This window comes from Phoenix dactylifera, chromosome 3, assembly GCF_051530095.1.
Source record: "Phoenix dactylifera cultivar Ajwa chromosome 3, Ajwa_hap1_PhDact_Kaust_v1.1, whole genome shotgun sequence".
NCBI lineage: Eukaryota > Viridiplantae > Streptophyta > Magnoliopsida > Arecales > Arecaceae > Phoenix > Phoenix dactylifera.
Window position 1 is genome coordinate 39,193,122 of NC_143192.1, and position 22,894 is coordinate 39,216,015.

At 38.1% G+C, this 22,894-nt stretch overlaps 2 protein-coding genes across 7 annotated transcripts in view; both read right to left on the reverse strand.

Annotated features, from left to right (window-relative positions):
- Window positions 1-110: 110 nt before the first annotated feature.
- Window positions 111-5,866, reverse strand: LOC103721293 (uncharacterized). 5 transcript variants are annotated; one of them, XM_008811439.5, is made up of 6 exons: window positions 5,598-5,866; window positions 4,280-4,429; window positions 3,636-3,712; window positions 1,674-3,557; window positions 1,082-1,274; window positions 111-1,004 (listed from the first exon to the last, which is right to left on the reverse strand). In XM_008811439.5, exons 1-6 carry the CDS (start codon window positions 5,638-5,640, stop codon window positions 328-330), a joined length of 3,024 nt encoding a protein of 1,007 aa, XP_008809661.3. In that variant the 5' UTR covers window positions 5,641-5,866; the 3' UTR covers window positions 111-327. The 5 variants fall into 5 exon arrangements, with proteins under 5 accessions (XP_008809661.3, XP_008809662.3, XP_008809665.3 ...); XM_008811440.6 differs by having other exon boundaries at window positions 1,674-3,545; window positions 5,598-5,858; XM_008811443.5 differs by having other exon boundaries at window positions 1,674-3,550; window positions 5,598-5,841.
- A 5,315-nt stretch (window positions 5,867-11,181) lies between these two features.
- MSH1 (MUTL protein homolog 1) overlaps window positions 11,182-22,894 on the reverse strand; it is a 63,987-nt gene continuing 52,274 nt past the window's right edge. Inside the window, exons 17-23 of one of the 2 annotated variants that reach the window (XR_606288.6) lie at window positions 18,491-18,747; window positions 18,213-18,356; window positions 16,439-16,496; window positions 12,980-13,276; window positions 11,734-12,447; window positions 11,370-11,660; window positions 11,182-11,266 (exon numbers count right to left, since the gene is read on the reverse strand). Coding sequence is in view for 1 of the 2 variants with exons in the window: in XM_008811444.6 (XP_008809666.2) it covers window positions 11,430-11,660; window positions 11,734-12,447; window positions 12,980-13,276; window positions 16,439-16,496; window positions 18,213-18,356; window positions 18,491-18,747 (1,701 nt within the window). In the remaining variant the exon portion in view is untranslated. Of the gene's footprint in view, window positions 11,661-11,733; window positions 12,448-12,979; window positions 13,277-16,438; window positions 16,497-18,212; window positions 18,357-18,490; window positions 18,748-22,894 lie in introns of both variants that reach the window. The other variant, XM_008811444.6, reaches the window with a different exon arrangement.

Below are 22,894 nucleotides of genomic sequence, written 5' to 3' on the forward strand. Positions count from 1 at the left end.
TTATATTGCATGGTTGGTGATAATGATGTCTTCTACTGTAATTGTCAAGGCATAAACATCGCAAGTAAATAATATAAGAAACATAAGATTAGATTTGTAGACGCAAGAAATGAACATGGTGAAAGAATTAGCATTTGCCAACGGTTCTATGAGCAATCATCAAATATCAGAGGATAGAGAATACACAAAGATTATCACTTGTCGGAATGTAGATATTAAACAATGCAATGGCCATCATTACCACAGTGAAAACAACGGCATTAATTAGCAGAGGCCAAAAGAAAAGGGGAAAAAAAGAGTAAAACATAAGAAATGAACGAGACCTCATTACAAACATGTACCAGCAAAGTCTACCAAAGCGTCTCTGACCAAATCCTCCAAAACCTCTCCACCAATCTCGATACTAATCTCATCTATTTCTGACCTCAATGACTCAGCCCATCCTATTCCTTCTACCTCCCTCCTCAAAACTCTGTCCATCAAAAGATTGCTGTTGTCAGCCTCGCATGTCACATGCTTCCCCTCACCTGAAAACCAATTCCTAAGAAGACCCCATACCTCCACCGCAAATGGAGTACCAGGTGAAGTATTCTTCTGGGCATGATGGTAAGCACCCTTCCATGGGTAGGCACTTAGTAAGGTAGTCCGACCAATTTCTAACAGTGCTGCATTGACACAGTCAAACAAAAGCCTCTGATTTGATCTCCTCTCCCTCGACTTAGCCTCTTCCTCCTTCCGATCCAAGAACTTGTCGAGCAATATTGGATCCAAGGGGCTGTCCACCGAATGCCAACTGGCAAATACCATGTCAGACTTCTCACTATTCAAGCCAGCAGATGACAACAACTTCTGGACAAGCATAAATCGTTCTTGTTCTTCATTGTCTGCCTTGGACAAAGCCCTATTCAGTTTTGAGGGATCTGTTGTCAATGTTTCCTGGCGGGTGTCATCCCATGCTAATGAACGGGCAACTGACTCAAATGGTGAAGACCTAGACAGTGCTTCTGAAGGAAGATGATGCAGGATCCCATTAGCATATGAAAAGAAAAGATTTGCAGATAAGTTTAAGCCTGAAACTTACGCTGTTGTCCAGCATTGGCACTTTCAGATGACTGGACCACATTATCGTTGGCATCATCTTCAAAAGGAGCATCTAGAACTGAAGTGGGACTGGGCTGATCACAGTTAGTACCTGAATTTTTGGAGGACCTAAACTTTTCCTGGTTCTGACTCAAATTACCAGATGTCCTGGGTTCCTCAAGAGAAAGAGTAGCCTGTCAGGAACGAAAATGTTCTTTGTAAGAAACAAATTGGAGGAAAAGAATCAGTGTAATTTGCAGAAAGCACATACACGACTAAGTCTAACATGCATTGATTATTTATTGAGCAGCATAAACAGAAGAGAGGCATAGATAAAGAAGATATTCCTTTCATATTTTTGTGATTTTATTAACAAAAATTAACAAAAAGAAATCAAATCACAACAGTTCAAAGAACCCTACAAGAAGGAAGAGCAAAGATTCGGAATAGCAAGAAAACAAGGAATAGAGCAACAACAAACAATTTAAAATTACTATTTTGCATAGCAATATACAACTCATTGGAGGTAAGAAAGCGTGTTATTCACGTAAACCAAGATAAAGTGGACAAGATATAACGCACAGATGGCAAACCTGACAAGAGAAATAGCCTTGTCTAGATCCATCACTAGGCAAAGTTGGCGGGGCAGTGCAGGCAGATTCTTCCTCTAAATTTACTGGTGGACTTTCCATGAGTAAACTATTGTGAACTGATTTTGATAAATCATCATTTTTATCAACAATTGTCTCAACACTGCCAGAATGACATCTATCATCAGAGCCCACCAAGGGAGAAGGAATAGGTTTCTCTCTGCGCTTAGGGAAGAAAAAACTTGAAACTTTTCCTCTGAAAGATGATTTCCCATTCTTAGACTTTGCAACCTCCTTTGTAGCAATAGGTTTGTTAATTTCGGAGTTGGAAGCTTCAAAGCTCAACCCAATATTTTCCAAAACTGAAGACAAGACTGGGACAGATTTCGACCTTGATAAAGTCAGGGGGGGACACTGACCATCTCCAATATTTGTCCTACCAATGGATGAGCAGGCTGCTGGTGCCCTCAATTCATCGTCTCCTCCAAACAACTTGCTGCTTGAAGAAGTAAGCCCTCCAACACCACCCTCTTCTTTCTTCACCCCAGGAATGGCAAGCATCTCGCCCAAAGTGCTCGAGCTCCTAGGCATTTGCATTTGTTCTTGACCTGTCCCATTAGATGCCACCAAAGCCAACCTCTCTGAAAGCCGTTTCTTGGCTTCCCTAATCACTGAAGACTCAGGTGAACATGATGCCCGGCCAAAAGATGAGACTGAGAAAGGACTGCCAAATCTGTTAACATAATCCCATGAATGTTGTGAAGTTGGAGTCACAATCTCCAAGTCACTATTGCTACCATCCTCATCTCCCATGTAGTCATTTTCTGACTTACAGAATGAGCTCTCATCTCCACCATATCCATTTGAATACAGTGAAGATAACAAAGAATCATCCCTCCGGTGGCAACTCAGACTCTCCCGCATCTGCTGAGTGGTTCCCTTGGCTACTTCTCTCGGATCTATGGCTTCATTATCTTCCAAACTTTCATAAACATCACTTTGTTGCGGTGGTTCAGGTGACATGATACGGGAGTTCACCTTCGTCTTCATGTCATGGGGCTTCCCAGGGCTAGGCTTTAAGACTACTATTCTTGTTGGCTGAGACATGCTTTCAGCCTCTGAATTGGTGAACCTTTTGCTCCAATAAGGCTTGTTTGTCTCCCATCCACCCTCATCAACTCTTGGATATTGCTGTTTTTTCACCAGTTTTTCACCTTGTGTCTCAACTGTTTTTGATGGCTTTAATACAGTAATGCATTGTGTCTGAGGTGCTGGAGGAACCATATAGAGCTCTCTTATTTGCTTTGAGAAGAGGGAATTTGGTTCTTCAAGAAATTTGATGAATAAATCTTTGTTTGAACTCAGAACCTCAAGAGCATCTTGAAACTCCTTGGACTGAAGGAGCCTTTCATCTGTAGCTAGACGTTTGGCTTCCATAAATTTCTGACGAACGAGAGCCATTTGTTTCTCATTCTGGTCTTTGTTGTATCTTCCCTTCTGTAGAGGTTGATCCTTGATGCGGTTGGTTCTTGATGGTTGTTGCCAGACTTCAAATACGTCCCTATATTCCATCTTCTCATGGGCATTCTCACATGGCATTGGCTTGTTAAAATAGACATCTTCCTGCTGCTTGTGACCCTGAAATGGTCCTGTTAAAGTAGTCCTTGAATAGCCCTCTTGTGTGTTCCTTTTGTTTGCAACTAACACAGGTTTCGTGGCTGGCAGATCATCATCAAGACCCATTAATCTAGCAACGACACTAGGTGGCTTCCGATTCAACTCTGTTTGTTTTGACATCTCCTGAGCTATCAGCATTTTCACCAGTGTTCCGCCTGACTTCTTGATTGAAGAACTCTTCCTCAAATCACTAGCAATCTGCACTGAAGTCTAAATCAGAACACAGAAAAAAACTCCATTAGATATGGATTATGTTTCACCTCAAGCAACACTGTCAAGGTTGCTTACTTGTTTGCCATCAACATAAAGTCCAGCTGGATGCAAGGCTTTCTTAACATCAGGCTGGTTTCTGTGAACTGGAGAGCCTGTTCAATGGTTTATCCACATTAACAACACCACGAATATGCTCAAGAATCAATTAGCAACTTGGATTGGTATTCTGAACCCCTCCCACCCCCCACAAAACAACAAAAAAGGTAAACTTCATGTATAATGATGGAAAAAGCAATAAATTAAAATAAAAGGCAAAAATCATCTTTTCTACAAAAACATATTTTTGCAAAGAAACTGAGTTTAGTCCAGAAAAAATATACTGATTTATCAGCTTAAGTACGAAGATACAATTAAATTGTCCAAATTAACAAAAAAAGGGCAAACTGTAAAATCGAAACAGCTTCTGAAAAGCCCATAAATCTGAAAGCAAAAGAAAAAAAAAGGACCAGACTGACCATCTACAAGCAGCAATTTTGAGCGCAGAGTTGCATAAGCGAACTGAGAATATCAAGAAAAAAACAGCAATCTACGAGGATAACAAGGAAGAAAGGGCTTCAATAAAAATATTTCAATAACTTCAACTACCACAGATTCAAACACAACACTTTACAGGAAAATTATGTGAAATTAACAACATCATGAAGAGGAGTCTTAAATACCATCTCTATGAGCTTTATCAGTTAGAAGCTTGGTCCCAGCCATGCCCGTACTTGACAAGTCAAATATGTTAATCATCCTTCCCATACAACTCGGGAAGGGTTTCTGCAGGTCCTGCACCTTCCTCTGCTGAAATCCACTCATCACAGCACCTGTAGATTGAAATGGAGACAGAAGAGAAGCCCATTAGAGAAAGTTCTTCACCATCAATCCAATCTCAGAACTAAGTAATCTAAAATCACCTACCAAAGCTATCAAGCAGAACATTTCAGATGAATGAGATAGATAGCTCCCCCTCAAGCCTCAAGTTACAAGAATAATAAGCTAAAATTAGGAATTACAGAATTATGCAAGATAATAAATGCAAAGTTCGAACATTTATAGCCAAAGATTCTGTCTTTAAACCGTGAGAGAGAAAAGATTACTATAGAAAAGTAGGAGTTTTTTTGGATTACAGTCACGAAACAGAGCATTACAAGACCCACATTGACGCTCTAATCTCATCCCTGTGCAATTTAGACTTCTATAAAGATGCTGCTTCCAGCTTTTCTTTTTACCAAAATTGGGCATAAATACTACTAATTATTGATAAATTTTCGTAATAAGAACCCCTAAAAAAAGATCCTATGAGACAGTCTCATGCTCAAAAAATGGCAAGAAATAGCACGTGAACCCTAGATTCGATGAGTACTGGGAAGACGCGAGAAAGTGAATGAGAAAGAGGAAAAAAGAATGACCGAGAATTCAAAAAGACGGAGATACGAAAAGGAAGAAAAGCGACATATCGAATTTGCAAAAGCCCTTTTTTTATAAAAAAAAATAAACCACGATCCAAGAAAATGACGTACTCTCTCTGAAGGAATCTAACTGTAAAAAGGCTGCATTTTTCTCGGAAAGATAAGGAAATCAGAGAAATTAAAAAGCGCAAACTATTTACGAAATCGCTACCAGCCCACCTCTCCAACCCCAAATCGAATGCGAAATTTCAAAGATCCACACAAAAGACACAAGATTCCAACCCAAAGCCTACAATTTACCACACCCCCCTCTGAAGCAGAAAAAGACTACAGCGAGGCAGAAACTGTAGCGGACTTCACCGGAACCCTAGATTCGGGCACAAAAAAAAAAACCTAACTCCAAACCCCAACTCCACAATGCCGCATTCCATCAGAGAACGCGATCGGGCGAGCTTCGGGAGCCGAGATCGGAAGCCAGACCGGAAGAAGAAGGACGAAAAAAACGACTGATACGCGACATTACAAATCTAAGCCATTTTTAAGGAGATAACCCAATAAGCTTTCATCGATCCCCCAACCTCACCTTCTTTAATCCCCCAAAATAGCTCCTCCGCCGCTTCCTCCATCACCACCGGACCAAGTCATCTCCGGTCAATTCTCCGGCGCCCGGAAACCTCACAGCCAGTGGCTCAGCCGCCGCGCTCTCCGTCAATTTTTATCTGTTTCGGTCCATATACCGGCTTTAATGGTGGAACGGATAAACTCACGGCAATTATTGCGCAAGTGCACGCTTTTCTCCAGCGGGACTGGACCTATCCCAGCGCCCACCGAAAAGAAGGACGGTATTTATTTATTAGTATACGCGGTATAAAATAATATTATTTATAAATGGAACTGAATTAATTAATACGGAGATGCTGAACCAGAGGGTGTCGGTGATGGGGTGCAGATTTCGGTGCATTTTATAAATTGTATTGGTCTAATAAATGAATGCAGATCGTTTTTTTTGTTGAGAGAAGCACCAGTCTGTGGGTCCCTGACTGTGGCTGTCTCTTTCTTAAAAAAAAAAACTATGCTGGGGCCCGCTTGTCCAACTCACACTCTGGATATACTTCACGAAAAAAAAAAAAAATCTTCGCATCAATGGGCTGAGAGAAAGACAAAAGTACGCCTGGAGCAATATCCTGTCAGCTAGGTGAAAAGCTGCCCGTGACACTCCAAATTATTTTATTTTTTAATTTTATTAAATATATTCGTACTTTTTAAATATGATTCACTTATTTTAGTAAAAAAAATACATGAATTACAGAATTGGAAAGCGAGTTTTACCTAAATATTTTTAGAAAAGAAATTATTGGCACCCCCGAATTTTTCTGAAAAGTGTTAGGAAACTCTTCCTCCTCCATTCAAAGAGTATTTTTAAAATAATTAGTCATGTACGATGCCATTTAATATACAACTTCGTCGGCCTTTCTGTACATATGCTTCGCCTAAAAGACCAATCTGTTACCGGCCACTTATGAGTTGCTATTGGATCACCAAAAAAAAAAAATGCTAAGCATTAGTGGGTGGTGACATTGGAATGCCATCTTTTTAGGTACGTGAATAATAACTTTTACCTAAATACAATTAGCATTCCTGTTTGCTTCCCAAATATGTTTAATTTAATTTTGGTTGTAAATGCCTGCCAGCTAGTGCAACGCATTTCCTTGAGGATGAAGCAAGGAAAGGCTGAAGAAATACCCTTTTTGAGGACTCAATAGCCACATCTGTTTAGAGGTATTTATAGTTTTATACCTGGTTGCCCCAGAAAAATAGCTGTTCCCTGTGCTATATTTCCTGTTTGTATATATATCATATTATACATCTTATGCACTGAATGGAGAGTCAGAGAATATTTGTATTTATATTCTTAAATAAGTTTCAAGGGGTTTGGGAGTTTTCTCTTTTCTTTCTCTTTTTTTGTATTTTCAATCTTTATGTCAAACTACCAGGAGATGTGGATAGTAATTTTTCCTGGCATCATGAGTTTTTGAAAGCTTTTGCTCTATGAATTTTCTATATATAAAACATTTTGTCCTAATTGAATTCAGTCACATGTAGAATTTTTATAAAACTATAGTATAATTTCTCTTATATTGCATGAGCTTTTTAATTGGTAATTATTTAATTTACACATGCAGGGAATAAAAGGAAAAAAATAGAAGACTAACATATGGACAGGTGGAGTTGTTTTTTTTCTGATACGAATGGCGGTATTCATGCACTTATGGTATGAGGAGCCAGTGTTAAAAAAAAAAAAAAAAAAGAGGGTGCGTCCTTAGCGGTCAAGCTCAAATTTCATAATTTAGTTCTTGAAACGATTTTGTCAAATTAAAAATTTTCTTTTCAAAAAATATTTTGATCGGACATATTTCATAATTCGAAAAGAATTAAGCAGAACAACAGAAGATAAAATTAATGCAAAAGTTGAAATCTATCTCATGTAGAACTTTAGTTTTTTCGTGTTTATTTCTAGCAGTCATTTCTATTTTAGAAAAGTAAATTATATTAGAACAGAAGAAGAATTCGATCCGAACTATGCAAAGGTAGATCTTACCATTGTAAATAGAGGCTATCTATCTTAGTTTTATGATCATTAATAAAAAAAGGACGTAAATCCTATTTTTATATTTTTTTATTTTTTTATTTTTTTGAAAGTTTTGAGTTGAGTAGGTTGAAATTGTTTTTTCTTTTCTATCATATCAATAATTACTGCTTTTTTTAAAAAGAAATAAATTTACTATAGTATCAAAAGCATTTTCTTATTTAAATTTTTGAAGTCCGCATCTTACAATAAATATGCTCTTGCAGAAATGGGTTCAGGAACACATAGGAAGATATTGAACTTCTACACTTCATTATTATATCTTATTATAAGAAATATAATATTATTTTTATGTCTCACATCAAAATAAATAATAAATACTATGAATTATGTTAGTTTATTATCATATTAACTAATAATAACCTAGGCGGCCTCCTAATCTACGTTAACAAAATTTAAAAGAGGTCATAACCACAAAATAGATATGAGCAGAAATGACTTACAACAGATCTTTTTCCCTTGCATCTCTTATATATCAACATTTAATTATTTTTATTTTACTTTCACATATAAATTAAAATTCTGCTCTTTCCGCATGGGAAGCAAAAGTTGACGCCTCGTTTCCCTTGGCAAGTACGCACGTAGCTTCTTACGGCCGCCTGCACTATTAATTACAGACAATTTAGTAAAAAAACTGTGTTTTGTTCCATGCAAGAAGGTAAGGCTCATTTCATGCAGCAGATGGGCAGGAATTGAAATCTAAACTAGCGGTTATTACAAATCGATCATTTTAACTTTTTATTATGAAAATATTTATTAAGATCGTAACTATTATATCAGATGATATCTTGAGATATTCTAAGTTTCACCAATTGAGATTGTAAGAGTATAGTTTTGTTTACGCCGTCCAAATCCCGGCAAATGGAATATAATCAAATGTGAGATATGGGTTCACATCCGTCGCGTGTGAGCTACTGTTGTAAAGTTAATAATAATAATAATAATAATAATAATAATAATAAAAATAAAGCGAGATATGGCGTGGTAGGTTTTGCTTGAGATTTGGTTATAATAGCCTAACCCATAGTTGGTCCGATCTGAGCTGGGCCATTGCCATCTTCTCCATTGTAAAGTGGAACAACCAGGGTCCATTGCAGGAACCTACTTTGATATCAGCGCATGTTAGATCCTGTCGGCAAGGGATGCAAGATGACAGAAAGGGAAACCGGCAAGTATTAGGTTGCACCACAAGTGCAATGCCAGTTTCAAAATTTTAAAATAGATGGGCCGTCTTATGAGCAAGGCCACATGAACCCCTCAGTAATTTGGATTGGAAGTTTCCTCGGGCCAGATATGGACTTGGTTGGTACTCTAAAATATTATAAATCTCTTTTATGTAATTTTAGTACTTTATATTTAATGTTTAATTAATGGTTTACTGTACCCACTGAATAAATAGATGAGTTTTTTTTTGGCATGAATGCTCTTCTAAAAACTCAAATTTGTATGAATAACCTCTTCATATTTATATTTATTTCTGTACCTTAATAAAATAAGATTTTTGTACAAATGCTCCTAATATAACAATTATATTTTTTAGTTAAAAATAAAATAAAATTTTAAAATTACTTTTTTGTCCTCTATCGCAATTGCCTTATCAATATTTCTTATTGTACATCTACCCATTAAGAATATTTTAATCATTTTAATTTGAAACCGTTAATTTTTTTAATGGCGTTAGATGACATGGTACGTATGCAAAAATAAGGATAAAAAAGGGCAGAATAGTAAAACAAGTGTTTTATGAGGATATACATGTAAATATCAATTTTGGAAGAGTATTCGTAAAAAAATTGATATTCAGGAGGGTACTCATATAAAAAGCCCTAAATAAATTAAGTTTGATGTTACTCGGTTCAAGGTATGCTATGAAAGGCATTTTCTTTGGAGTAGAATTTGCCCTAGCCAGGTGCCAATAGTTTAAAACCCTAAACCCGAAACCCTAAATCCTAAAAACCCTAAGACCTCTTTAGAGTGGGTCGGCTTGAATCTTTAGCCTAGTCCGTAGTTCTATGATTTTGCTAGTTGCAATGGCTCAAATCACGAATGTCTTGGGACTGCTGAGTATTTATAAATATAATTCTAGCCCAGTCTATAATCCTATAATTTTGCTGGTTGTACTTGCTCAACCCCCGGATCTCATAAGATTTTCAACCCAACCATCCGAACAGGCCTAAGTGTAAATGTAAAACCGAAGGAAGTTGTTGGAAAATATGTTACTCTTTCTTCAAGACTTTTTCTCATTCACACCTGCTTTCTAGTGAACTCATGTCTCCTGTCACCGGAAAGTTCAGAAGCATCGCGAACAATAGTTGTTAGTGAAAGTGCGCTTTTATACCAAAAAGAAAAACAGAGATACTCTTTGATACACCAGACGTTTAAGAGCTGCAATCTTGCCATCGCGTGCCATTGAAGCGATTGGATAATTAGAAGGATCCCACCAACCGTCCAAGCCATACTGCGTCAGCTTATCCCCATGTGCACAAGCTCTCGACTAACCTAATCCTCTCTCTCTCTCTGTCCGCCCCAAATTTGGAAAACCAGGCTGAGATCTGGTTTGGAAGGGGAAGGGGAATTCGTCTGCCAAATTCCAATCTTTCCCTCGCAGGTTCTTGGACGTCTCTGGTTTTGCGCTTTTGGTGGAATGTTTTAAGGGCCAGAAATCTTGCGAATGGGTCAGAACACAACGCTGCAATTAGTTGACAATGCTATCGGCTGGCTTTGCCTCCTTTGCTACATGGGACAAGAAAGTTCTAAACAGGGCCTCAGCTTGACACTGAAAAGCAGATTAATCCTGATGTCCAAGTAGTCCGTTGCTATATGGATCCTACTCAGTTTCTTCTGTTAGGGCATATAATTCTCTTCACACCTTTATGCATCCTTGATTTCTTTGTCGATCATCATAACATATCAGAAGCATTCTTCATTGAAATGAAATCAGCTACAGGTTCTCTGTAAATCATCTTCAAAAAAAATCATTGTAAAAGACTTGTTTTAGCAGTTATTAAAGCCTTCTTTCATTTAAAAGGAAACCATTGGCTCATCAATCCAAAAGCCTCAGATAAATCATTGGCTCGTTAACCATGCAGAGTTTGTGAAAGGTGCTGTGTGCACACAATTTGCTGGCCTGGATGACAGACCATGGACTCTAAACCCAGCCGCCCACTGGGCATGTATAAGAGCTAATTTCGGTAGAGATTCTGAATATAGCATCAGTTAGAATCACTCCCTACGGTTGCCAAGAGGCACGATCTCTGCAAAGGCAAAATGCCCCCATAACATTTTTGCCAAGAGGAACTGTTTCTGGGCCATGTTCAATGGAAAAAGGAAAAAAAAAAAATTGTGGTCATCCCAATTTTGATATTCAACTTGCACCATCTGCTCCTATGAGTATCAAATCATGAGCTATCATAACATTTTGGTTTGCTTCCCAGTTTCTTCATATTTTTTTTTGGATTTAAACCATGGTCTTTTTACTGATTGACATAAGCTAATACTAGAATTATACTGAAAATTACACTGATAAAACATCTGTATCCTCCATATATTACAAAGAGACAATGTATGGCATTGTTATCTACAAAACTTTGAGCCAACACCCCGAGCTACAAAATTGGTGGAAACATCTTAATTAATGAAGCAGACAATTTGCTTCTTCGAAATCAAAAAAGAAAAAAAAAAGATAATGGAAGAAAAAATTCTGGATACCTTGTTAGCTGCCAAGATGGCGACCGCAGCATAGGGTGCATCCCCTGGCCACACATTGTTTCATTGGTGCAACTTAACAGGTTCCTTGGGGAGTCTAGATGTGCCGAAATTACGATGCTTACCGTCAGCTTTGTTGACGAGCCTGAAGCCTCGAAGGGGAAGTTCGTTGATGAGAAGAGTCTCAAGCTGACTTGCAATGCTCTTTCCTGGTACTACAACATATAGGAACTCCGCATTTTGCATGCCTTCCTTGGAACGATGAGCACGAACGCGGCCCACTAGGTCATCCGTCTGCATCAAAGTTCAAGCCCTTTAGACAATGAGAAAAACAAAATGTAAATTAAGCACGAGACGGGAACGTAACCTGTCCAACATATAATTTCTTGTCAGGTCTGAAGAGTACATAGATGCTGGAAGTGCCCACAGTTGAGGGAGGAGGCTGCTCCCTAGCACCTACTACAACACACATCACCTCTGCAAGCTCAGATATGCTCTTCTTCTTGTAAAGCTCTAACAACTTCTTCTGGCAGATTATGGTAACAGCACTCTCGACTTCCTTCTGTAATAGTTCCAAGCTGCCAAAAGGAAGAAAATCTAAACTAGTCCTCGAAGAATCACTGATTTCACCAAGACCACTTGCATAGAACTTTGCATTGAAATGCTCAGCTTTTGTAGAATTTGGAGAAATGTGTACATCAGTTACATTCATTGAAAGGTATAGCTCTTCAGCTCTTTGGATGATTTTTTCAGGAATGCCTTCCTTCTGGGCAGTTTCAAAGGCAAGACTCTCTCTACAGACTCCATCTATCAACTTCCATGTTGGTCTTATGCGGCCATCTGCAACCTCTGTTCCCATTGCTTTGTGGACAGTATTTTTTGTGGCTAAAGGCAAGTCGAAAATGCCATGCAAATGGGTTGATACAATGCCCAGGCAGCCAGTGCAATCAAGCATCTCAACAAAGCTACCAGCAATACAGGTTCCTTTTGCAGTTTCTGTGCCTCTACAGATTTCATCCACAAGAACTAAGCTCCTTCGGGTAGCTCTAGTGATTACGGAGCGCATTTCCGACATCTCAATCTGGCATATTGTAATATGATTAAAAGGATGTCAGAAGATCTTTGGATACCCTATTAATTTCAGGATAGCTCAAAAACTGCACCATGACGACAATGGCCATGCAAGACAAATATATGAAGAGGCAAAGAAGTAGAACAAATGGAATGTCTATTTATTTTTAGGCATCTTTCCAGATCATGTCTTAATACATGACAACCGGGTTTGACACTATATAGTATTCTACATGATCAATTTTCCCCAATGGATGTCCTGATTATGATAACCATGGTTTGAAAACTAGAAACCTACTCAGTATGTCAGACGTGTGAGAATGTAACAATGCCCACATAAGACCTGAACTTTTAAGATGAAACAAATTTTAATGGTTATCTTTCTGTATATTCAATCTGTAGGCACTCTGCATTGAGGTGTGTAAAAGAAACCAAACCCTATAACAACTGTTAAAAAGATAAACAACATGACAAGCAGAATAAGAATATAACACTGAACAAGATAGAGAAGCAAAACTAGAATTTTAGAGCTTTCTCAGTACCTGAAATGAACTTTTCCCATCAGCAGGACTATCATAAGCTTTCATGTGCAGCATAACAGAATCAAAATGAGGAATGACAGCTGACTCAGCAGGCACCATAAGCCCACAAATTCCAAGCAATGCAGCAGCACAAATTGACCGAAGCAAACTAGATTTACCACCACCATTTGGCCCAGTCAGAAGGAATAGTGAGTGCATTTTAACAGTGTTCTGTATGGCATTGCCTTGCGCAACATCAAACCAATAAGGAGATAATCCTGATAACTCCATTATGTTAATATTTCCTGCTGACTTATCCTGCACAGAATTCAAAAATGAGGACGAGCGGAATTGGTAGCTGTTATGGACTGAAATTTGAAAAATAACACCAGGTATAAGAATGAAACTCCTCATGGATATTAGTCAAATGCCAAACAAACAATCAGATAGTTTTGAAAATACAAACAAAATAGGCAACTCTAAATCATTGTACAATCCTTTAGCATATTCAAGCATGCTCAGCTTGTATTTTGTGTGTCTGACGTGGTCTTTGTTGTTTGATTTCGTGCAGTGTTGTCAATGATAGCTGTTTGGCTGCTCGATGCAACCCCCTAGGTGCCTGGGAAAAGTAAGCTACCCTGGTAACGAATGTCTAAAGAGCAGTAGGGTAAAGCAGCCACCGAGAATCTATAGCAGCAACCTGGCAGCTTTGGTGTTAGAAAAGCAATGGACCCTGATGTAGATCCCTCACAAGACGCTTAAACATGCAACACAATACATGATTCTGGTCAAATGAATCCGATAGCATGAATTGCTTATGTCAAATCTAAAATTGGATGACATCTAGGCTTAGTAAGGCACCATAGACTCATCACATACATGCAACTTTACTGGACAAAGATCCTACATAAATGTGATCTCCAACAAATAGTTTCTTCTTTTTTTTTTTGCATATATACTCATACAAATATACCTTATTGCATATTTACCCTTCAAAAATCACTTTGAATAAATACCCCTCAAATCTTTCTGTTTTTGCAATGATAACCATCCTGTTACTCAATAACTGTTCTATATGTACAATGACCTGATTACCCTTTTATACTAATATTCATCAAAACTGATACTTTGTAGTAAAGGCTAAACTGCTAAACACTAAATTTTTGTTAGGGGTCTCAGCGCAAAGGGGTAATATTGTCCTCTTATAATTAAAACAGTTAACTATTGACACCGTAAGTCAAAAATCTAATGGGAGGGACATGGTTGCAAAAGTAAGATGATTAGAGGAGTACATATGCAAATAGTGCTTTGTGAAGGCTGAATATGCAATATGCCATATTTGCAGGGGTATGTATGCAAAAACTCCAAATAACATTAATAAAAAACAGTGCATGCACAGAAGGAATACCTAGCAGCAGCATCTTTACAGGAAACATCATTTTTAATATGCCCCAGATTCAGTGTCATAAGCACAGGAATGGATACTACATAATGGTATAACTTTCAAAGTATGTCAATTATTTAATGCAACAAGGTCTGGTGACTTCATAATGTCAGAAGCAAAAACCATTAATAGGTCACTCTTGAACTGGAAACTTGCTGCTTTGATTCGGAAGCAGAATTTTTCAGAACTCAAATTTCTTGACGAGGTTCTTGCATGACTGCTTCCACAAGCATTCAGGGATTACTCTTTTACCCTTTTCACATGATGGTATTCCACAGAGTGCAGTGTCTAAGAAACTTGACTCTATTATATTTAAACAAAACTCAGGTGACATCCTTATGGTATGAGAATTGGATAAGAAATTGAGATACTTGGATGAACAAGGTTTCTAGCATGTAAAGATTGATTACAAGGCAAAACTAGCACATAGCAAGTTAATCCGAATCGTCCACAGCTACAAGCAACCTACATAGAGCATCTAATCAACAGATTAAGATGCTTAATAGCTGATAACTTGGAATAATTCTTTTATTTCATAAATTCTCTAGGCTCTAACACTTCTCTCTTACTATGCGCATTAGTGCAAGTAAATGTATACATCCACTTACAAAATTCTTAGAATAACCTCATCATTGCCCAAACCATGACCCAAACACACACACACACACACACACACACACACACACACACATATATATTCATTCCCCTATTTGAAGCTTGTCATGTCCAACAATACCCAATAACCCAATTTAGCTCAAGTTGCTAAAAGGGCTAGGGCAAACCCAAGGTCTGCTGAACCAGTCGGAACCGACCGATTCAGCCTGTATCGTACCGGTCCCGGCCAGCACCGGTACAGTACAACCATAAAATTCGGTCGGAACCGAACGGTTCCTTGCCCATACTAGTGCGACGCATCGGAACTCGCGGGGAAGAAGAAGAGGAAGAAGAGAAGAAAAGGAAGAGGAAGAAAAAAGAGGAAGAAGAAGAGCGAGAAGAGGAAGGAGAGAAAGAGGAGAAGACTACCTATCAAAGGGGGGAAAGAAGACCTCTCTTGCGGAGATTTTTGTCTACCGAGCCTCTTTCTTCCTCCCGAGCACTTCACGGGGAAAAAGACCTCCTTTGCTCGCGGGAGAAGGGGGAAAAAAGAGAAGAGAGGAGAGAGGGGAAGAAAAGAGCGGCTTGGGAAGAAAAGGAGAGAAAAAAAAGGAACGAAAAAAAAGAGAGAGGCCAGGGCAGCGCACCCGCGCGCGTTCCATGCGCAGCGCGCGGGGCAGCGAGCCCACATAGGCAGCCCACGTGGGCTTTTAATGCCACTCTGTGGCATATCGCATTTTTTTTCCTGAACCGGTTCGGTACCGGTTGGAACCGATACCAAATCGGTACCCGTCTCTACCGGTAAGTCGGTTCGGTCAGTACCGCGTCCCTTAGGCAAACCTGAGATATTTGTCTACATGCTGGTAAGGTCACGATGTATTCACATCAGCTTCCGCATCTCTTTGAATCATTAGCTCCTTAACCTTAAAGATCATGATTAGAAATTGTGATAATTGTTCGAACTACATGTCTCAGAGATTGCATGTGGTTCTCCGTAGAAACTGCATGCATGCTGAGAATTACTCATGATTCATGTCTCAGAGATTGCATGTGGTTCTCCGTAGAAACTGCATGCATGCTGAGAATTACTCCTGATTTCTTATTCATGTATGACACCATATTCTCGTGGTAATTAATCAAAAAGAAAAAAAAAATGTCCAAGAATTCGCTATAACCGTTAGTCTGTGCTTCATGCCATCAAGTTTGTTTTAAGCATCTCCAAGGCCAATTGCTAAAGATATTCAAACTTGTCTGCTCAATGATTTTTTTTAAAATTATAACTTAAATTTTTTCAGTAATCCTAATATAGGTTGAAAACCTAGGTACTGGTTGGAAGAAAATTAATAAGGCATTAAAACATGTTACTATCAGAACATACTGAATATTAAAACTTATAGAAGAAACTTGTCCTCTAATATCCAATGTAGTTAAAAAAGTCATACCTCAGGACTCTGAAATTCCTTGAGCTTAGTAAACACCCATTCCCTTCTTCGGCCTTCACTGCATTCAAAAGAATAATGAACACAAAAATGCGTACATTGTCATCATCATTTTGGAGAAAACATCTACCGAGGTATTAGCAGGCCACAGGCACAAAAAGACTTTCATCTTTCATGAAAATAATAACAATAGCACCAGGATATGGTAAGCATGAGCCCATATCATGAGGTGATACCAGTTAAGGCAAAGACTGAGGTGGTGGTTGGCATGAACTGCCATATACTGTGCCAGTGTCATATTGAAACATGGCACCGCTGTGTGCCAGGTTGTCTGCCTGTACATGCTCGCAAGTGCTGCCTCACAACACAGTTGGCACAGCACTGACCATGCCAGTGTCAGGCTTCCATGCACCAACAAGCGATACCTTAATTGTCCTGTGAAGAACTCAACATGATATATTCCACAAACACAGCATGGATGGCAAATGGGAGTAGTTAACCATGCAACCACATTAAATGGATACTCAAGTATTTATATGGTGAGTAGCACCAACCTGGGAAGATTCATATAATTTTAAAACCAATTCGTCAATTATATTGGACGACAATTTAATGCAAATGTTGTAGTTTCCTACTGACCATGAAAAGTAATCAAGATTTTAAAGACCATGGGATGGTGCCATCTTGGTTTTTCCATGAAACGAGACACCCCATGTCCCGAAACTTGGGACAGTCGATGCCCTATCCCGTACTAGTCCATTTTCCAACTCGTCCTATCCGACATTCACGATGGTGGGATGCCCCGAACCACCAATATTTAAAACCTTTGAAGTAATTGCACCATGACATGTATTCACAACCACATATGCTTTGGTGGTCGCATGGGGGCGAGGTCAGGAGGTTCACCTTAGTGTCTTAGGGCCTATTACTGCCCAAAGAGCCTGCCCAACCAACAAGTACAATAGCATGCATGTAGACATATTTTGGATTTGGTACAAAAAAATTCACTGTATTTCTATTGGTAAAATTGTTTAATGAAATTCACATGAAACATTGTGAGACATTTATTTGGATAGTTGAGGTGTATTATATAGTTACAATGATTTTTAAATTTGAAGTTCAACATTCGATATCTAGACCGTTTAGCTAGTTTGCCCTAAATATGAAGAAAACATTCGGTAAAGACGAAGATACACGAAATCAAGGTTTAAATATTCAACCATGCCATTAGTGCCAACTGGCATGTATCGTATCGGGCCAATGTTAACACTCACAATAGGTCGGCAGGGCACTGATTAAATCCTTTTTTAATTCTTTAAAATAAAATGATTTTTTATTTTAAGTTCTTTTTAGCACCTTTATATTCAGCATGAGAGAATTGTGCCGGGTCAAACACAAGCCAACACTGCTAGAGCACAACAGTATTTAAATTCTTATGGAAACCTTAAGCGAAATATAACTTTGTATTTGAGACTCAAGGTTCAATACACCTTAAAGAAATTACTTGGTTTACATGCCTTTTACGTATAAGGATACCAAAATGTCTTGTAGACCTCACAATTTGGAAAATACATGGACCCTTCCAATAATTGATTACTTGAATGCAAAACTTGTTGAGAAAAATTTCATAAAATACAAAAATCTAGTCTAGTTTACAATAACTTACCAGTTTCTACTACACTAACCAAAGGGTACATATTTCTCTAGATGAACATAAATTGAAAATGCTGAGCAGAAGCAAAAAAAATAAAAATTCAAAAAGGTACTAATGGCTCACCTAACATGACCAAAAAGTGCCTTCGCTATTACAAGCAACATGGAAGAGTAAACAAGAATGTTAATTTTTGTCTGCAATTCACCAGAAAGTCCTCTTAATAACTCCAAAACTTTGTTCTTGGCTTTATCACTGGCTTCATGATACCTGAAAGTAGTGCCCATCACTGCTAACAATCAGTTATCACAATGGACATAAATATGAAATCCTACGCACTTAGTAAACCACATACAATTACCGTCAAGAAATTGAACTTGAATGATATTAGACATTAACTTCACCTGTTTAGAGCATCCTCCACTTTTATTGTGGTAAACCATTCCTCTCCAACCTTTCTCCCTTTTGAATCCGTAGCATGTCTGAGTTTCTTGATTTGTTCTTCCCCAGGGGTGTTAGCCCACACAGCTGGCATGAAACGCTTTCCTTTAAACCAAACAGCTTCATGCTCTCTTGCATAACATATTTCACCCTTTGGACCTCCAAGAGGAGAGACGACAGACTTCACTCTTGAAACAATTGGAAAAAAATCTTCCATGACCTATAAGAACAAAGTAAGTCGAAATATGACAGGAGCAATAACAGAAAGGTGTTGTTTCTGCAAAAGGAAAACAATTTTAGATGACCATACCTATTCATGATAGGGATGTTAAAGTTGGCTAATTTACAATACCTCACTAGTAATGTACAAATAAATAACCAAGACATTAACCATTCATGATTAATCAAAAACCAATATTATAAAACAGGAGAAAGATACGAAAACTATCAGACATTGCCCTGACTGACCTTATCTGTAAGTTTTCTTATTCCCACCTACATCTTGCAGAACACAGCAAGCGCTAGTTGATTTGATATCTACAACATTTACATAAATGCTTTATTATTTAAATAGGAAGGACCATATTGTATGAACATATTAAATCTGCTCCTTTTAATATTTACCCCACCACCTCCTTTCGATCTGCGCCTTTATTCTCCTCTGATAAGCTTCTTATTACTTTATCATTATCACGGTACCAGACAGTAACCATGTAGTTTCCAAATACACCAGAATTAGAAGAAAGGAGAAAGAATGCTAATCAAGGTCTGCGGTTTCTGAGTCGGATACCATACTGGTCCTTTCCAAATGCACCAGAATTAGAAGAAAGACTGCTAATCAAGATCCACAGTTTCTGAGCCAGACACTGTACCGGTCAGGGACCAGTACGGCATAATACTGAACCATATCTACCAACACTTGGTATGCAAACGCAAACTAGTTCAGAACCAGTACAGCATTTTTTTTCTTTTTTCTGTTTTTTTTTTTAATTTTGAAGATTATGTTGAGATTTATAGATGTTCAAATTATGATTTTGAGGATATTTTAACATTATTTTATGTCATATTGGTCCTGGGAAGCCATATGATTGCTTAATGGATACAACTGTAATAATTAGACAAACAATGCATAGTTTTGATCTTGAAAATACATATAGCAAATTGTAAAACACCATGGCTGGTTGGACCATGCCAAGCTTCGAAGAAGGAAGAAGCTAGCAGATTCATGAAGTTGAATAACTGGAGATAGTACCGAATTTTAGTTAGATTTCTATATCTATAGTTGAATAATTCTAACATGTTTACTTATTATGGTGACCTATTTCTAGTATGATTTTATATCGAGTGTCCGAGTTTAATGCTTGAATTAGGGGTCAATCGTACATATGTTTCTAATGTATTGTATGACGGATGGCTTTTGACACGAAGCGTTGATCATCCTTAGATCTACAGCATATCATAAAATCATGCTAAAATACAAAATTTTGGCATGATTTCTACCGATTTTACCAATTCTTGACCTATTTTGGGCATCAAAATGAAAAAAAAAAGTAATGCGGAGAAAGGAAGGGATCATACCTGATTTTGCTTGGATTTGGGCTCAAAATGGCATAAAAAATCCCTCTTCCCCAAATTTTTCACCCTGAAATCACTCTTTTTGAGGAAGAAAAGGGAGAAGGCCATAGGGTGGCCGACTCCGTATCCCCCTTGAGGTGATAAGGGGCTCGAATTGTCTCGAACTACTCCAAACCGGGTGGCTCTACTCAGTTTGGGCCGCTTCAGCCCCTTATCGACCCAAACAACCGAACCAGGTGACTCGGGTCAGTAAGACCTTCCTTGCTACTAATGCTGTGAGTTAAAAAAAATGCAAAGCGATCATCTAATAAGTTCAACTTCAACACAATATTACTTTCTAGATCCAATGTTTTACCGTTACCATCCAACTTGGCAGATTTTTCTTCCCTATTTCTTCTACAACATGTTGTTCCCAGCATTTACCTATGAACTTTAATTAATAATAAAAAGCAAACGACACCTTTTTTTAAGAAATAACTTAAAAATACATAGAACCTAGCAGGTCGATTAAGATATCGTGCTGTTCAATGGTATTTAATAGGACCATTCAGCCTTTTACTTCTATAATTTATTTGAAAGAGACCAATGTCCTAATATTTTCTAAAAACTTTTCACCAAGTCTTCTCAGATCTCCTTCCAACATCCATTATACCTTCTTTTAAGTTTTAACCCTTAGTATCACAATTCCCTCGTCTCGGCAAAACCAGACTTATCACTATGTTCACGACCAACATCCATCAATTCTAGCTATGATTTTTCATCTCTATACAACTAGATGGCCAATTTCATATCTCACAGTTAAACATGCACATCTTTCATATTCCACAACCAACTGTTGAACTATATAATATCAGAGTGACTGCACCCTTTCCTGTGTCATCGATATCCTCTCATATTTTTTCACAAATAACATACCTACTTTGATATTACAGGGCAACAGGCACCTCATAATTCAAGAAACTTCTCTAATCTCTCTCAAATCTACCAGTATCATTACCAGCAAACCCTGTAGCTTTGCATATTTAAACTTAGATGAATGAATAAGACAAATTTGAACCTCTAGAACATCCAAAAATGAGAGCAAGAATGAAGGGAAGAGAAAATATCAGGACTTAATCAAAAGAAGACAATGGAAGGCTGCTCCTGAACTTAATCAACTCTAGAGGGTGCCAACTGGTTGAATTGGCAAAGTCACTAGTAATTTGATAGCAGGGACCTGGGTTCGATCCCACCCTCATCCTGATATCATCCAGCTTCCTCCCATCATAGTTCTCAAAAAGGGGAAAAAATCTTAGACTTAATAATATCTATTTTTTTCCTCACCCCACGATGAAAATTTGAGTAAGTTGGTGTCACAATTTTGCACTGTTCTCTCCGCATCCTCATTTACAGCTTACAACTAGTAGTCAGAAAGAAAGAAGCTACTTCCCTGGTTTCAATTTAGCTGACACTTGGTTGAAAGAAACTTCAGCTTAGAGTGGTGCATTCAGAATCTCTTTGAAAACTCATCCCTGCATCTGCTTCCTCAGAGTTTGTTTACTGAAATTTTTTTGGAGACCACTACCTGGTACCCACACCCAAATCCACTCCCACACCTGTGACAGCTTATGGTACCTGAGGTGTCATATAGTTCACCCCCTCCTGCTATTTGTGGTTCATTGTAAAGCATCTTCTTTGTAAAAAAAAGAAGCAAGAATACACTGAAACACATCAAGAGCCATTTGATTTTCAATATATGCCATATCATCAATCAACGGCTGCTCTTTCAATGTAAAAACACATTTGTGATTCCTTTGCAGCCACCAATTCCATCATTTGGTAAATTATGCACAATACATTTTATTAGGGCTGCAAATGTGCCTGGTCAACTCATGAGCCAACCTGGTCTCCACCCAATTAGGCCTAGCCCTACTGAATATTTTAGACCTGCGGAGGGTATGTGTGCCAAAAAAATAACCTGTTTGAGATATCAGGTTGGGTTTGGGTCATATGTATTCATATCTGACTTAGAGTCAACCAGAACTGTGTACTAACGAGATCTAAAATAGGTCAACCATTATATGACTTAAGCATATTCAAGAACCTACTCAATGCCGTGAAAGTTTGAAAGCATATGCTCAATATTTTTCCTTTTTAAAAGTGAGGGAGTTAGGTGTAAGAGAAGACTAAACTAGGAAACAGATCCTAAGGCCTAGTTCAGAATTGGGAATCCTTGTTTTTGGCATAAGGATGTGCTAAACCAGGTGGGTCAACTCATATCGGGGCCTAATTTCTGTTCAGGAGAAATGCTGTCATGCCCAGAAATTATTGCAGTTTTGTTGTTGTCTGTATTGATGCTAAGAACAATAGAAGAAAAATAATAAACCAGATGGGTAAGCTGATATCAGGGGCTTGCGATTTTCTTTGCCCTTGGATCGTTTCCAAATGATTTTACAATCAACAATACTATGACATAATATTCCATAATATATACCCTAACATAACATTACATCAGAATATGGTATAATATGAAATTGTATAGTAATATTATAAAATGATAATACTATTATTAAATATGCCATACTATTTAAATTATGAGGGGCATTTCTGGGTTAAAGAAAATCAAATGGGTTTAAACCACCTGGGCATAGCCAATGCCAGCCCTCTCCTGATATGGACCACACCCCTAAGCCCAATAACCGGATCGCATGTTTGGCAGTCATTCCCAGATTGCATGTTTGGCGGTCATTCCCAGTTCAAAGATGGATTAAATAGGTTTATTCCCAATCCAAACTGCATTTGAATGCACTAGG

What these genes read in the sequence shown, in the direction of transcription:
- LOC103721293 (XM_008811439.5), bottom strand. Translation starts at nt 5,640, where the DNA reads ATGGAGGAAGCGGCGGAGGAGCTATTTTGGGGGATTAAAGAAG. An exon ending in AAGGCTATTTCTCTTGTCAG is followed by an intron (nt 1,275 to 1,673) that starts GTTTGCCATCTG and finishes CGTTCCTGACAG; the next exon opens with GCTACTCTTTCTCTTGAGGA. An exon ending in TGCCAATGCTGGACAACAGC is followed by an intron (nt 1,005 to 1,081) that starts GTAAGTTTCAGG and finishes ATCTTCCTTCAG; the next exon opens with AAGCACTGTCTAGGTCTTCA.